This window comes from Oreochromis niloticus, linkage group LG14 (assembly GCF_001858045.2).
Source record: "Oreochromis niloticus isolate F11D_XX linkage group LG14, O_niloticus_UMD_NMBU, whole genome shotgun sequence".
Lineage (NCBI taxonomy): Eukaryota > Metazoa > Chordata > Actinopteri > Cichliformes > Cichlidae > Oreochromis > Oreochromis niloticus.
In genome coordinates, this window is record NC_031979.2 from 34,651,112 (window position 1) to 34,666,887 (window position 15,776).

General features: G+C 42.9%; 2 protein-coding genes across 5 annotated transcripts in view; both read left to right on the forward strand.

Moving 5' to 3' along the window:
* sptbn4b (spectrin, beta, non-erythrocytic 4b) overlaps positions 1-7,885 on the forward strand; it is a 101,744-nt gene extending 93,859 nt beyond the window's left edge. For 2 of the 3 annotated variants that reach the window (XM_019345257.2, XM_013264833.3), the window contains 3 exons: positions 254-424; positions 1,120-1,162; positions 1,312-7,885. In XM_019345257.2, coding sequence (XP_019200802.1) covers positions 254-424; positions 1,120-1,162; positions 1,312-1,659 — 562 coding nt within the window. In that variant the 3' untranslated portion in view covers positions 1,660-7,885. The remainder of the gene's footprint in view (positions 1-253; positions 425-1,119; positions 1,163-1,311) is intronic. The other variant, XM_025898391.1, reaches the window with a different exon arrangement.
* A 1,485-nt stretch (positions 7,886-9,370) lies between these two features.
* Positions 9,371-15,763, forward strand: LOC112841726 (oocyte zinc finger protein XlCOF6). Of its 2 annotated transcripts, none has more exons than XM_025898394.1 (4): positions 9,371-9,997; positions 10,876-11,240; positions 11,393-11,459; positions 11,576-15,763. In XM_025898394.1, exons 1-4 carry the CDS (start codon positions 9,601-9,603, stop codon positions 13,168-13,170), a joined length of 2,424 nt encoding a protein of 807 aa, XP_025754179.1. In that variant the 5' UTR covers positions 9,371-9,600; the 3' UTR covers positions 13,171-15,763. The 2 variants fall into 2 exon arrangements, with proteins under 2 accessions (XP_025754179.1, XP_025754178.1); XM_025898393.1 differs by having other exon boundaries at positions 9,375-9,997; positions 11,390-11,459.
* Positions 15,764-15,776: the final 13 nt, after the last annotated feature.

Here is a 15,776-nt window from a genome sequence, read left to right on the forward strand (position 1 = left end):
CCGTCCGTCTGTGTTTGTTCAGCAGTGTGTTTCCTCTTCCCTTCTTGGGGCTGCTTCATCCCGCCTACCTACCTGTCTGCTCTGGTCAGGTGAGTGAGGTGTTAGCGTAGCGACTGTGATTCTGCAGCTCTTCCTGACTCCTCCTATCCTCCCCCAACCCTCCACCCAACCTCCTTCCCCATGCTCCTCTTTCCCTCCCACCTTTTCCTCCTCTTCTTCCCCTCCCTTCCTCTCCCGCCTCCCCCCACCACAGCAGATCATGGGTCAACCTGTACTGCGTGCTGAATAAAGGGGAACTGGGTTTCTACAAGGACGCCAAGAACACCACCACGTCCTACAACAACGAGCCGCTGCTCAACCTCTCCCACTGCCACTGCGACGTCACCAATGGCTACAAGAAGAAGAAGAACGTCTTCACGCTCAAGTAATCGGCTGTTTTCACACTCACTGCTTCTAGACAAAAAAAGATCACATTTTCTTTTAGTTTTCAAAAATATGACACTTAGAATCTTCCCAAACTGAAATGAAACAACACTTTCTTCCATTTTTTTGGCCATGAATCGTTAGCATCCTGCTAATGCATGCTGATTGGTCAGCTAAGGATTCACGATGGGTCGAGCTCCCTCGATGGAACTTGTTTACAGACGATAACTAGATGTTAGAAGCGTAGTTAAACCACAGCTGAGAGTCGTGTTTAAGAAGCAGCTGGTTGAAGTTGACTGAGATCAGAAGGCTGTTTACTCCATGCCTGAAATTAAAAAGGCAAATGCCCTAAAGTGTCTGACAATTTATAATAATTACAGAAAGATATTTTACTAAAATAGAAATCTAAAAATAGAACATATGATAGGGTGAGGGTGAAAGATCTTCCCAAATCTTGAAGAACTTGAAGTAGTCTAAGCTACACAGACACAGGGATTTCCAAATTTATCTGAGTTGAATTTTAGTTAAGTAAAAGTCAGAGCAGTAACAAATTACTTGCACTTTTCCTCTTTTCTCCGGGCATAAACACTGTCATTCTGTGCCTCACAGATGGGGCCCACCCCACAGTTTGGGAACCCCACTGCTTTAAGGCTTTCCTTTTAAAGGCTGAGTTAAACTCTTCTTCTCTCTTTGCAGAACGAAGGATGGCAGCGAGTTTTTGTTTCATGCAAAAGATGAGGTGAGACATTTTTTCTGTTTCCAGCACACCTCAGAATAGTGAAAGCAGCTGTAACTGCGCATCTGCACATCAATGAAAACCTTAAAAACATTCTTGTTTACAACTGAACGGGCCAGCTGACATCTGTGTACCCCTCTCTCCCATCGCAGGAAGACCTCAAAACGTGGGTGAATAATATCACCACCAGTATTTCAGAGCATGAGGAGATTGCCAAATGGGGTCATCCCCAACCAACTACCTCATCCACCGACGAGGGCACGCGCCGCGACGGGAGCAAGGTGGACAACAGGTCAGAGCGCGGCGGCGAGCGTTCGGACCGGGGTGACCGAATTGAGCGGGCTGAGAAGGAGAAGGAGAAGGAACGGGATAGAGAGAAGGAGAAGGAGAGGGAAAGGGATAAAGAGAAGGAGAGAGAGAGGGGCGAACGGTCGGAGAGGTCAGAACGAGCTGGGAAGTCGGACGCAAAACGATCAGAAAAGTCCAGTAAGAAAAAATGAGCTTGGACGGGAGCTGGGATTGAAGCTCACAGTATGAACTCTGGCTGGGAGGCGGGGCCATAAACTGGTTGCGAACGCCCCCCTCCTCTTCTTCGCCTCCAACACTGTCAACAGAGCAGTCGTGTTTGGATGGAAATCGAAGGATTGACCCGGGCTCACTCATAGGACGGACGGGACGGATTTGATTTGGAGCAGGAGACACCTCTCTCGCTCTCCCCCTCTATCTCTCTCTCTTCTGTGTCTCTGTGAGAACGCACAGAGTCACCGACGCCCCCTGGTGGCTGTTTCGGAGAACTGCCTGAGAGCAGGGTGGCGTTTTGTGCTGCGGAGCCCCGGGCAGCGTCGCCGCGAGAGAGAGACGGGACGCGCATCACGTTTAACGGGAAGGCTGTTAGGCTGACGGCTGGTAGAGCGATAAAACGTAGCTCATACTGTTCCATGTTTGTTTTTTCTATGAGACGAGCTCTGTCTGTATGTATCTCTCGTCTGTGTGTCCTATTTACTGTATATATCTGTCTGTAAGTCGAGACATCCTACACTATGTCTTATTACTCCCTGGAAATACAAACAGAATGAAATTATGCCAAAATGTTTTACAGACCTTCTTTTACTTTCTCCACTGTATCCCATCTGTCTGGAGGTCTGGCCATGAAAACATGTGGAACTTAAAATGGTTTTAAGTTCCACATAACAAACTGCACTGTAAACACATGCGTGCACTTGCCCTGGATGAGTCAGCACTGATCTCCAGCTTTGTGCTGACTCTGTTTAAGAGAAGAGAAGAGTAGACGTCTGTCTTCGGTACTTTGTTACGCACACAAAAAATAAGAAGAAATGTATCAAATCAAGATCCCAGGGCGTACAGAGCAGTTTCCCTTCCCTTGGTAGGATTTTATTTTAGCATTATAGATTTTCTAGTGAGCAGTCGGTGATCAGAAGAGATAAAAAGTCTTGTTCCCAGGGGCCTCATTCATTAAAATGATTTTAAAAGTGGACCTCTTGTAGTTTTATTTATATTCTGTCATATATAGACTTTTACAGTGGTAGATAGATGCTCATATTAAACATGGGGCAGGTGGGTATTCCTAATATGATCATTGGCCTTAAACAGGTGGTGGTTTAAGTTTAAGAGGTCCGCTTAAATTAATGAATAAAATAGGAAAAAAATTCTTTATTTTTGATATTTCTAATATAATGATACCATTCATTGTCATCTGCTTGTTTTACCATCTAGATCAGTTTTTCATGGTTTGGTCATAAGCACAAAATCTGCATGTTTTTAATGAATGAGGCCTTCAGGGATGAAAACAGGCCTCATCTACTCTTTTATTCTCTTACAACATCAAACTACTGGATATTCTCTTTGATTTATTACACATACAAATTTGTTTTTATACAGAGTTTAAAACAAAATCTTGTTTTTGTGTGTGTGCTGCTGCTCTCCGCTCCCAGGGTCTCCATAGCTCTCAGGTTATTTGTGTTGGTGTGTGCTCACCTTGTGCTTCACACTCGTCGGTACGTTCGTCCCCTCAGATGCCGCCTCAGTCTTCCGGATACAATACGTCCCATTCACACGTCTACACACGCCCCACGCACACATTTGTACTTCTATCTTTGTGATGCTACATTCCCTCACCCCTTAATTTAACCCTGATTCTGAACCTTCAAATAAACCTTTCAGAGCGTCTTTCAAAGTCAGGACCTGGAAATATGTCCGCACTCACAAAGATAGACTTACATCTTCGCACGCACACATAAAACCCATCAGGCTGAAAATGTTAGAGGTTATAAACGAGTCTTAAAGGTCATCAGATGGAAAAGATTGAAGCGATCAATGAGCTGACACAGCACTGACAAAGTATTTCATAAGTGAGAGATTGCATGCTTTTCTTGGAGAGAAATCACTCGCCTAAAGAAGCTCGTCTTTGCAGTTTGGCATCCTCGTTATAAGTATATGTTTCATTTCATGTAAACGCACCACGAAGCCATAAACAGCAGGAAATGAGAATCGTCACAGTTTGGTTTATCTGGTAAAGGCAGCTTTGTGAAGCACCAGCGGTGGATAGTGGCATTAATTTCCTGCCCTGTTAGATGCATGCGGGCCAGATTGCATTTAAAATTCTTTTAAAGTACGTTATTGTCACTGTTGCTGTATGAAAACTCATTCCAGCTCTCGTGTTTCGGATGCTTTCAGTTAAAGTTCAGCTGAAATGCATTTGCATAATTATTATTTAATTTTTATTTGTTAATTATTTGCAGCTCCTGTACTGCATGTGAAACAGAAAGCTAGATAAAGTAGAAAGGCCGCATTCGTAGGGCACACGTCCAAGTTAGTTTCTTGGAGCATTAGCTCCTGATGCTCCCTGATGCTGTATGCACAGTTTCAGGATATGTGGTGCGTTTTAACCCACACCTGTGGCCTAAAACAAATCAAACTATGACTTCTAAACTGGAAATGATGCAAGAGAAAATTAAAAAAATCTCTGAAGCCACACTGGAGAACAGAAAACACAAGCGTTTGTGTTCAGCCATTGAGATAATGCTTGTTTGTCTTCTTCTGTTTGCCAGCGGCAGCCATTCAAAAGAAATCAGGACTAAAGAGAGCGTGGCCTTTTAGGGAGAAGAGCTACAACAGCTTGTTTCAGACAGAAGATAAACTATAGGGCTCCACCGGGGCTCGGTATAAATGTAAATCATGCAAAGCTACGCTGTTAGAGTCCAAGAGTAAAACTATGGAGCTGAAAATGAGCTTAACAGGTCGTCTTATTAAAGGTGTTTTCTCTTTTTGATTTCATTTTTTGGTCAGTGCACAGCTGCTTCACAGAGCTTCGAATGCGGCCTTTTGGTGTTTTTAATTTTCAAGACCTCAGCTAACAAAACACCGTCTGCCCATGGTTTTTACCTGCTCGCTCACCCTTCTGCTGCATGTCACAGAGTCTGCCAGCTCATCAAAGACACATCACTCCAATACTTAACATTTTTTAAATTAAAGAGCAGGTTATTTTTCAACTCAAACATGAAGGACTTCACATAATTTCAGTAATATTTTACAAGAAAACATTTACATATTTCTTTGTAAGATGGCTGTAAAGCCCAAGAGTCCAGCGCGTGTCTATATTTGCTAGGATAGAGTTCATATTTAAGGCTTGTTAAAGATTATCGGTCAGCTGATTGTGTTGGGTCTTATTTATTTATTTACTTATTTTAGGTTTTTCATTGCTGGATTTTAAATTCCCTCCTGACCTACAGACCTCGTTTCTGTTTCTCATAAAATACGTCTTAAGAACTTGTAATTTATTTCATGAGAATGCCACATGAGTGCAGTCATTTGCATGCATGTCAGACACAACAAACACAGCAAGAGTTAAAAGAGTTTCATGTTTAAAGTGACACCGAGCAGGCTGGCTGACTGATTATGAATCCAGCATCATAATAAACCTCCATGATTTGTTTCTGCTGATACACACAGAACAGATTGCGCAGGGTACAGCTGAACCAATAATAAAGTCAAATAACTTTACACTTTAGAGAGCAGAAACATTTAGATAATATGTGAAAGGTAAACGTCGGCACAGATGAACGCTCGACGGTTTGGGCGTGTGTGCCGATACCCTGCCCGTCTGTCTGTTGTGCTCACATCAGCCTCATTCTGTCAGCAGACACGAAGTGATGAATAAAAATACCTTTTGGTTTGTTGTTAATGTATTGAAAGTGTTTTCTTTTCTGCCTGGAAATGAATGTAGATCATTGATGTTGAAAATGTTTCATGTTGGATCAGTGTTTCCTCCTGTTCACACGATCAGGGGCCAAAAAAGCCCCGAAAAATGAAACGCACTGTTTTTTTTAAGCGGGGGGAAGCACTGGTGCAGATTCTCTGATGCCATTCAGACACGTCAGACTTTGACATGTTGCATCTTGTACACCAAAACCACTCAGTAGTATGCAGTAATATCTATGAGGATTGTAGAGCGGTGTGTTCAGGGATTAATGTTGCCGATGATGGTGAGGATGATGTCCGTGGTAGCAATGGAACTTTATGCAACCTTTTCTTTGCACTAGGGACGCTGGCCTGTTGCAGGGCTGAGGGCTGGTGTTCACTGGTGTTGGGGATCCATCAGAGGGACGTCAGACCCGGACAAGTTAAAAGTTACCAAAATGAGAAGTTTAAAGTATTATGAATGACCTTTTCAGGTTCAGGCACATGCAGTTTGGCTTTGAGAAGGGCGTGAAATTCACTTTGATCTTCAAAGTTCATGTACAGCTCGTGGACGTTTATGCAAAAGCTAAAACCTTTAACTGAACAAGCTGCTTAATAATCAGCTCGTCGTATCGGTGAGTGGTCCTCGAACCTTCTCAGCAGAGCTGGCCTTTTATAGAAAACTCTATCTGCGAACCACCAACATAAACAAACTTTAAACAAACACTACTTTTGTTATAGCACTGACTGTAATTAATATTGAAACACAAGTTCAGTGACATTACTGCAAAAATTAAACCTGGAAGGAGAAGTCCTGTCTTCATGCTTTCAGAAGCTAATATTTAGCGACACACAACACTCTGTGCTATGTATTTATTAAATAGACTGTATATAACAGATGGACTTGGCCACTGGTGAGTGAAGTTCTGATTTGAAGCCTGAAGATATTTTCAACCTTTGCTATTTTAGCTGTTTGAAACCAGACGTCACAGAAGGGGTGTGGATCTGACTGTGAAACCAAGAGACACTGGACATACTCGGATTGGTCCCTCTTTGTGACTTTAATAATTCATAATTCACAAAAAATTAAAAAGGCATCTTGTTGTGTTAAATAAAAGTGAAAAAAAAAATAGTGATTGAGCCCATAATCTAATCGGGAAAGTGAGATCACAGAGTAGTCGAGTTGAGGGACATTTTCCATACAACTCCACCTGTTTTTATAACCACAGGAGTCGCCCTCTGCTGGCCATCAGCAAGAATGCAGGTTTAAAGCTTTGTCCATCTTTTATATAATCTGTTTGTTACCCAACCTGGACACGCCTTTCTTTCTTTCTTTAGCTTCACTGCACTGCCCTGTTATAACTTTAGGTCTAATTCTCTATACAACCAAAAACTACCATCATGCTTTTGCTCAAATTTCTTAAATATTTTTATTACAGGATTAACTGAATATATGAAAGTTTGTCAGAGTAACAATGGTGAGGATTACATATTTGCTCGTCTTTTACTGACCAAACAATTAATTGTTGTGAAAATCACCACTAGTTTCACTGTTGATCCTGATATGTTGCCTCTGATAGGAAAACACTGGATATTACCGCACATGTTTCTGTTTCCACGTCAGGAGCGGTGAAAAATTGCACCTCGTGCACACACACTGCCTGAATAGAAAGTCATAAGAAAACTCGCAGACATTAAAAGGGCTCGTACACTGAAGTGAAATGTTATTTTCTCAGACACAAACGGGGACAATCAGGGCTGCTAAGTTCAGTGGATGTTCAGGTGGGACGAGAGGTTGAATTTATTTATGTTCTTTAGGGATACTCATTAGAAATGATCACTTTTATCATCACGTCATGAATAATATTATGCTTTAGTTTGGTGCTGTTGACCACCTCATTAATGTGGTGACATTTTTGTCACCAGCCAAAGATTAAAAAATAATAAATACTGAATATAAATTGGTGTTTTAGCTGATCTGCTGCCACAGCGTGTCCCCTCCCAGGAGCCCCCGAGCACCACTGTCTGTCTGCCCTCAGCCTGCCTGTCTCTCTGTATGCCTGTCTGCAACCTGCAGCCTGGAAATGTACAAATCTATTTGCTCAGAAGTATTTTCTGTAAAAACAGACATGAAAATAATTTATCCATGGTGACACTGGGAAAACCGCCCCTTGTCTTTTGCTATGTTGAATCTTTGAGTCTGAGTCTGTCTTGAAGTGTGACTGTTTATTTGTGCCACAAGCCTAGATGAAAGTGATGTACACCTCCTGCACACAAACAGATCAGGACAAAGAGGTTGCATGAATGACATAGTCTCTATTACAGTACTGCTGTGCATGTCTTTGAGTCCCATTCTACGATCACTGTAACATACAGGGGTGACACAAACTACCGACATGGGAAAAAGGTGAACGAATGAACCAATAATGTACAAAATAATCAGAACCAACTGCAAATTACTGACTCTGTACAGTTGTTTCTTTGAATTGAAAAGTACAGATTGAAAGATAATCTTTTGTGTGTGTGTGAGTGTGTGTGTTTTTGTGAGTCATTTAAGCAGGTCTGGGGGCTCCTATTTTATTTCCACTATGACTGAGGGTCAGGATAATTCACATTACCTACTGTGTCAGTCAGTTTTATAGACACAAAAGAGCCATATTGACTAATTTCATTTCTAAAGTTCCTCATTGTCATGTTCAAGAGACCAGTTTGAGTTGATTTGAGTTACATCCTGACGTATTATCCTGCTAGAAGCAGCCATCAGAAGACGGGTAGGCTGTCATCATAAAAGGATGGACATGGTTAGCAACACTCAGGTAGGCTGCGGTGTTTAAATAATGCTCGCTTGGTACTAAGAAGCCCAAAGTGTGCCGAGAAAATATCCCCCACACCATTACACCGGCAGCAGCATGAAGCATTAATACAAAGCAGGATGGATCTGCACTTTCATCACAGTGTTCTTGACAAATTCTGACCCTACTATCCAAATATCACCTGGTCTGAGATTCATCAGACTTCAGCATTCTCCAATCTTATATTGTCTAATATTGGTGAGCCTGTGCGAATTTTAGCATCAGTTTCTTGTTCTTAGCTGACAGGAGTGGCACCCAGTGTGGTCTTCATATCTTCCTTGTAAATTGGTTATTTTAGTTATAGTTGTCTTCCTATCACCTCAGAACAGTCTGGCCAATCTCCTCTGACATCAAAAAGGCATTTTTGACCAGGAAACTGCACTTTCTACTTTTCAGACCATTCTCTGTAAAGAGGGTAGTGTGGGGAAATCCCAGTAGGTCAGCAGTTTCTGAAATACTCAGACAAGCCCAGCTAACACCAACAACCACACCATGTTCAGAGTCACTTAAATCACCCGAACACATTCTGATGTTCAGGTTGAACTTTCAGTGACTACATGTAAGTGTGATCGGCTAGTTAGAAATTTGCATCAACAACAAGTTTAACTGTTAACAGACACAAATGCAGTTTTCTTATTGTTTCTCTGCACAGTGATCAATGAGTAAAGTTCACTTTAAATCTAAGATTGATGCAGAAGAGGGAAAAGTGGGGAAAATATGAAGTGGTCAGAATTTAAGCCTTCAGAGTGCTTTTTATAAATTAAAAAAGGAAATATCATTTTTAGATATGTAAATGAGGTAAGTGATTCGACAATAATTTTATATCTTAATGTGTGTGGAGAGATCCTAAAGTGCACAAATATGAGTACTACTACAGCCTAATACAAATAAAAGTGGTATTTTGGCATCAGAAACTACAGATTATGCTTTATACACTTTAGAATTCGGGTCTTTACCATTCTGAAAAACCCCCCACAGTTATTATTTAAAATTTTCAAGATTAATGATGTTTTTTCATTCTCTAAATTTGAATGTGTTTGGGGCTTTTATGCACAGAAGTGTAAAACATTCACTTGAATATTATGAATTAATAAAATCATTATCTCGGGAATTCACTGAAAGCTTAATAAAAAAAAAAAAGCAGTTACTTTTTATTTTATTTATTTTAAATTAGAATCTTAGTTGAGCTTTTATTTTCTAAGCGTGTGTGACCCCGGAGGCGGAAATGCAAGGTTTTCAAAGGTGCACAGGGAACGAAAGGACGGGACAGTTGATACGGAAGAAGGAGTGTTGTGTTTTCAGTCCAGCTGGACCCGGTTTAACCCCTCACTGGGGTTCAAAATGCGCTGCGGAGTTTCGGACACAGCAGGCGGAGAGTTCATGTGAGCAAACATGGAGCCGAGATTCGACAGCGAAGTGGCGTCGATTGTGGAAGTGGCCATCCAGGCGACTCTGTCTGTGTTCAGGGATGTGTTGGCGAAAGAGGCGCCAAACACGGAGTGGGAAAAGGCGAGGATGGGCGAGATCCAAGAGATAGAGAAGTCTCTGGTGGTGCAGATCCACAAAGTGTTCACGGAGTTCTCCTCGGAGCTATTCGAGGAGAACGAGGCTCTGCGGGCCAAAGTGGAGCAGCTGGAGGACGTGCTCCAGAGGAAAGCCGGGCAGCTCGAGCAGGAGCTGGAGGCCAGAGTGGGGCAGCTGGGCAGGGACATGGAGCAGCTGGAGAAGGAGCTGAAGACCATCAGCGAGGGCCCGACTCACGTCCTGCTGCAAGACGGCTCAGTGATGGGTGAGAAGTAGTCACATATCAACTAATCGATCAATTACTCTGATCGAGATTGATTTCAGAAGGATCATCTTTGAGCTGGGGACGTTTGAAGCGGCGGGGGGGGTTTCTCTGATTCACCTGGGAAGTTCAGATCACATCAAGGGCCAGATATATGACTATATACACGCTATAGATTCTCTTTTATTTATACATTTTGACCCCACATGCTGTTAGTTTAACACATGAGCTTCAAACCGGGCCTCCATGCAGAGAACTTTTTTAATTGGTGTGCTGATTAATTGTGCAATATGCAGCAAAATGGCAATTTATAATAAGCCAAGTGATTCGGTTTCTAAAAGTGAATCACTTGTACATCGGATCGGTTCAGACACAGTTTTAGTAGCAAGGCTTTATTCTGTCCCCTTAATTGTGTTTATTTATCTCAGGATTATAATCCTGACTGTTTATTTATGCTGTTATTGAATTTAAAACCATGTCTCTTCCCTTTGAACTCTACCTGTAAATCAAATTAAAGAAAAATATGGTCGGAAAAAGGGAATTTTGGAGGGGGACACCAGTTAATCATGTAGGTAGATATTTATTTTAAAGCTCATCTACAAGGACAGCTGTTCCTGATGTGGAAACCTTTTTGTAACCTTCTTCTAGATCGAACCTCTTGAGCAAGTCATCTCAGCTCGAGTTCAACTAAATAACAAATAAATTTGAGTTTTGGGGATGATGATAAACATGTTAAACATAATGTCGTTTATCATATATTTCATAGAAGAAGACAAGTAGCCAAAATGATTGACACTAAAATTCAATGAGTCGCCCAGTGCAGCTCCACTCAGGCAGTGAATTCATTAAGTAACAATGTGTAACTTTGTCTTTAAATGCAGGAGGTCCTGTGCTGTCAGTGTCCACCAGTCCAGACGCCCCAGAATCAGCTGCAGAAGAATCAAATTCAGACCCGCCGCCCATTTCTGCAGGAGCTGCTGAAGTCGTCCCCACCTCCACAGCTGCATCGGTGACCATCCCCAAACCTGCGGTCGCCCCCATGGTGTTTGTGGGCAAAATCAGCTCCACTCCCACGGTGCTGTTGGTTGGTGCCAGCCAAATCGTAGCGCAGTCATCGGTTGTCTCAGAAACGACGGGAGCTGCAGCAATCGTGCTCAAACCAGCGGCCTCGCCGGGCTCTACACCTCAAAATGTCCCCAGTCCCGACTCCAGTACTGTCAGCGGTCTCGACTCGACGCAGGAGAAGGTCAGATGTTTCTGTTTGACACATTCATGAAAACAGTAGATCCTAAGGCTTGTCAGCTGCATTCACAGATTCAGCATGTTAAGATGTTTTAGTTGAGATGCTTAGAAAGCCTTTTCATGCAAACTCAGATTTATTCTGTTGTGTCACAGAAGTCTTTGGAAGGAGGAGCTTCTGGGAGGACAAGACGAACGAGAAGAGCACCTGCTAATAGTGAAAGAGGTACTGGTGTTGCTTTCAGATGGGACTATAAACATGTTGATTTTAGATTTAGGAGGGGGGGTTGTGTTGGTGGAAATGGATAATAACAATCTGTACATTTGCACCTTAATTTCCAGTTTCCGTTGACAACGGCAGCGAGGAGAAACAAAGCAAGTCGGCTGAAGAGCCTGGCAGACGGCTGAGAAAGACGGATTCGCAGACAGCGAGGCGGTTCTTCTGTGAGCACTGCGACCTCGGTTTTCACTGGAAAGGCGAACTGAAGAAACACATGAAGGTCCACAAGAAGCCTTTTCCTTGCGATCAGTGTGGCAAGAGTTTCCTAGAAAAGGCGTCTCTGGAAAATCATGTTTTGCGCCATGAGGCAACTAAAGCCCCGCTGCCCTTCCCGTGCCCTCAGTGTAAACGATCGTACAGGAAAGAGGAGTCGCTTCAGAACCACCTCAAGCGTCACCAACGGTCAAAGCCTCCGAAGCCATTCTCCTGCGATCAGTGCGGGAAAACGTTCAGAATCAAGCAGTCTCTGGAAAACCACCTGTTACGCCACGAGAAATGGAAGCAGCTGCTGAAGTGCCAGCTCTGCGAGAAGACCTGCAAGACCTCGGTTCAGCTGAAGTGCCACATGGCTGTGCACTCGGAAGAAAGGCCCTTCAGCTGCGTGACATGCGGGAAGGAGTTCAAGAGCAAAGACACGCTTCGCTTCCACCAGATGGTTCACACAAACACCAAAAAGTATAAATGCACAATGTGTGAGGAGACCTTCAAATATGCCCACTCGCTGACCGTGCATAAGAGGAAGCACACAGGCGACAGTCCCTTCGTGTGCTCCGTGTGCAACAGGTCATACAGGACCGGCACGGCTCTGAAAAGACATAGTGTGGTCCACACGGGAGAGAAGCCCTTCACCTGTCACATATGTGGAGCGAGGTTCAGCTTGAATAACAACCTGAAAAGGCATCTTCGCATCCACACGGGAGAGAAGCCATTCAGCTGCCAGGAGTGCGGCAAGAGCTTCTCAGACAACAACAAGCTCAAGTCCCACATGCTCATCCACGGCGCCAGAAAGCCGTTCATGTGCGATCTGTGTGGGAAGACCTTCCTCTTCAACTGCAGGTTGCAGATACATCAGAGGTATGTGCACGCCGACAGGAGCGAGCAGTCGGACGGCTCGCAGAATTTCTTCCAGACTCGACGGCAGAACAAGTCGCTGGTTAAACCGTACAGCTGCAAAATATGCCTGAAAGGTTTCAGCGCCGCCTGCTCGCTCAAACTTCATGAAAAAGGCCACAGCGAGCACAAGGAGTTCAACTGCGGCATCTGTGGGAAGTCCTTCCACAACAAATACTCTTTCAGCTATCATCAGCGGAGCCACACGGGCGAGAAGCCGTTCGTTTGCGACGTGTGTGGGAAGAGGTTTTTCCACGCCGCGAGTCTGAAGCAGCACGAGCGCATTCACACGGGTGAGAAGCCGTACAAATGTGACCAGTGCGGCAAGGCCTTCAGAACGGACGGAAACTTCTACAGACACATGCGGATCCACACGGGGGAGAAGCCGTTCGAGTGCATGTACTGTCAGAGGAAGTTCCACCAGTCCAATCAGCTCAAGTCCCACCTGCAGATCCACACAGGGCAGAAGCTCTACTCCTGCCAGCAGTGTGGCCGAGGCTTCTCTGATTCACGGCAGCTCAAGAAGCACAGCTGTGACGGGTCGTAGGTGACGTCGGGCTGCTGTCACCTGATAGCAAGTAGGACTAATAACTGAAATGGAGGCATTAGTTACCCATGGCCCGGTGCCTTTTTGCTTACGATTTTGCTAAGCTGAACAAAGCTGTTTTCATACATGAAGTCCAGAGAATTGGGCGGGGCGTCATCTGAAGTTTGTGTTTTCCAGGAAATTATTTGCCTCGCTTTTCTAGAAACTCGCAGTTTAGTGAAGTGGAGGGTGCCCCCGGACGCCTGACCTCCATTCACTCGCTGTGAATTCACTGGACAATTGTTTGCTCTTCTCTCACATGCACCCCATCACACATCATGTGGTCTCTATACTACACAGACTGCATCAAGCACCTCCCTCAGTTAACCTCTTCTTCAACCACCTGGTCGTTGCTTTTGGTTAGCGGTAGGGTTGGAGTTTGGTACCTTATCACAGAAAAGCTGTGTTAAAACATAAAAGACTCGATATCAAACGTAACATCTGTATGCTTGTGCAGCTTAACCCTAATCCTACTGCTAAATGACCTGGGTGGTTTTTAAAAGTGTTCTCTCTGTAAATTCTTGGTTAAAACCTTCAAACATTAACTAGAACAATTAACAAAATGTTAAAAAAAACAGCTGTTATGACTTCGTGTCTGAAACATCTGAGTACTGTGAGGGATCAGCTGGGGCTCTACTTTTGTGTAGTGCGAATTCGTACCACGAGCTGATGCAGCGAGTAAACCAGGCAAACCATTAAGAGGCAGTGGCAGCCTTGAAAGTGCAAAACCTCTTGAGGAAAATGTGAAATATCAAAAGTTAAAAGAAGAGCACCTCACATCTGAAAACATAGTGAGGCAGTGTCCCCTGGAGGTTGGTTACAATTTGCACATGGGTATAAACAAAAAGTACCTTGAAGAGGTACTGATCTTGGCATGTCCTTGGTTAATGCTCTTTCTAAATGGTGCCGGCAATATTAATCATTTAAACTGACTTCATATTTTATTAATTTAATGCCAGTTAACTGTTGGGTGTCACACAGCACCGTATTTCAGCACCTCTCGATGTCTCTCTGTGACTGGAAGACAGATGACAGCCCCGCTAATCAGCACAGTGCTGTACGACTTTGTACTACAGGAACGGTTATATGTTGTGTCAGATCAAACTCTGTCTGACTGGAGAGATGCATAAGCACATTCTGCACAGGCATGAAAGAAGCAAAAAAAGCCCTTCTACAAGGTTTCACAGCCACCTCTGGATGAATCTGGGCTTTTATTTTGAAGGTACATTTGTTGACTCACCTGTCAAATCTGTTTAAAAAAATAGCTACAAAGAGCTTTACAAGCTCGGTGTTTGCTCAACGGTTCAAGCCAGAGTCTGTTTTCTGCCACCAGACAGCTCTGAGTTGATTCAAAATGCAAACAGTAATCCTAGATATAACTCACAAGTATGCTAACCTACATACTTGCTACAGTAATGAGTAAACACATGTGGCTGCCGGTGTACAGCTGTTGATTGGCTCTTTGGATCTCTGGTTTTGCGAAATCTTCCCACTAATTTTTGTTAAGGAATTTTTGACTTATCCTTATGCAGCAAGTCTGCAAAAAACTGAGCAGAGTTTTACACGGTGCAAGGTGTCACACATTTCAGTGGCATTTAAAGACTTTGTTAACTGGTTCAAATGGTTCTTTAATACAAATACAACATTTCTAAGATTAATGTTTATCTTCATCCATCAGATTAGTTGGCTAGTTGTCTTCTATTTTCGAGTTTAATCAACTAGGAAATCAGTTAAAAGCTGTAGTGCATGTATGAAAACTGCTCCAGAGTGACACAGAAATAACTTAATAAAATGTACTGGGGAGAGCTGGTAGGGTTACCTGTGATTGCAGAGGTATTAAAGTTTTGGTGAAATTCTGGACCAGCAACCATGTTAAAATTAACTAATCTGGGCATCAACAAATAACTTGACTAAAGATTTATGCCAGCCTAAAATAATATAACATCAGACACCGATGTAGATAAATGTCCTTGTGTTTGCTGATATCAGCTGATACTGATCTGTGCATTCGTCCTTATGATGTGGGTGTGAAAAACGGCTACAACGCTGGCACCTCTCACCCTTTAGATGTTAGAGTTAAGGGACTGATTAAGTGTGATTTAATAGCTGTCAACACGATATCAGCTTTTTTATCAGTAGAGGTTAGCAGCATTGTTGTGGCATTTTATGTTTTGTATTATTATTTTGTTTCTTTAACCTCAGCTGTTTAAAAACTTGGTGAAACATGAAAGTTACTTGTATGAAACCTAAAATTGGAGATATTAAGGTAGGATGCATCTTCAAATGTTCTGAAGGTAATGTAGGAGTTCTTGCCAGTTGAAACTGAAGTGAAAATTTGGGCATTTTTAATTGATTTTTTTTTTTTTTGTAAGAATTCTTAAAGTAGTAATTTATGTTTTGTGAATTCCCAAAAATCCCAGTGAAAGGTGTAATTATTTTTAAAATAGAAGTCGAAGTGTAAAGTGACTTTCTAATAACTTTATATTTCAGTTCTCTGAGATATGTGTCTATTTTTCTTGCTCGAAATTGGAATTAAATAACATTTGCAGTGAAAGCGCTTTGTATGA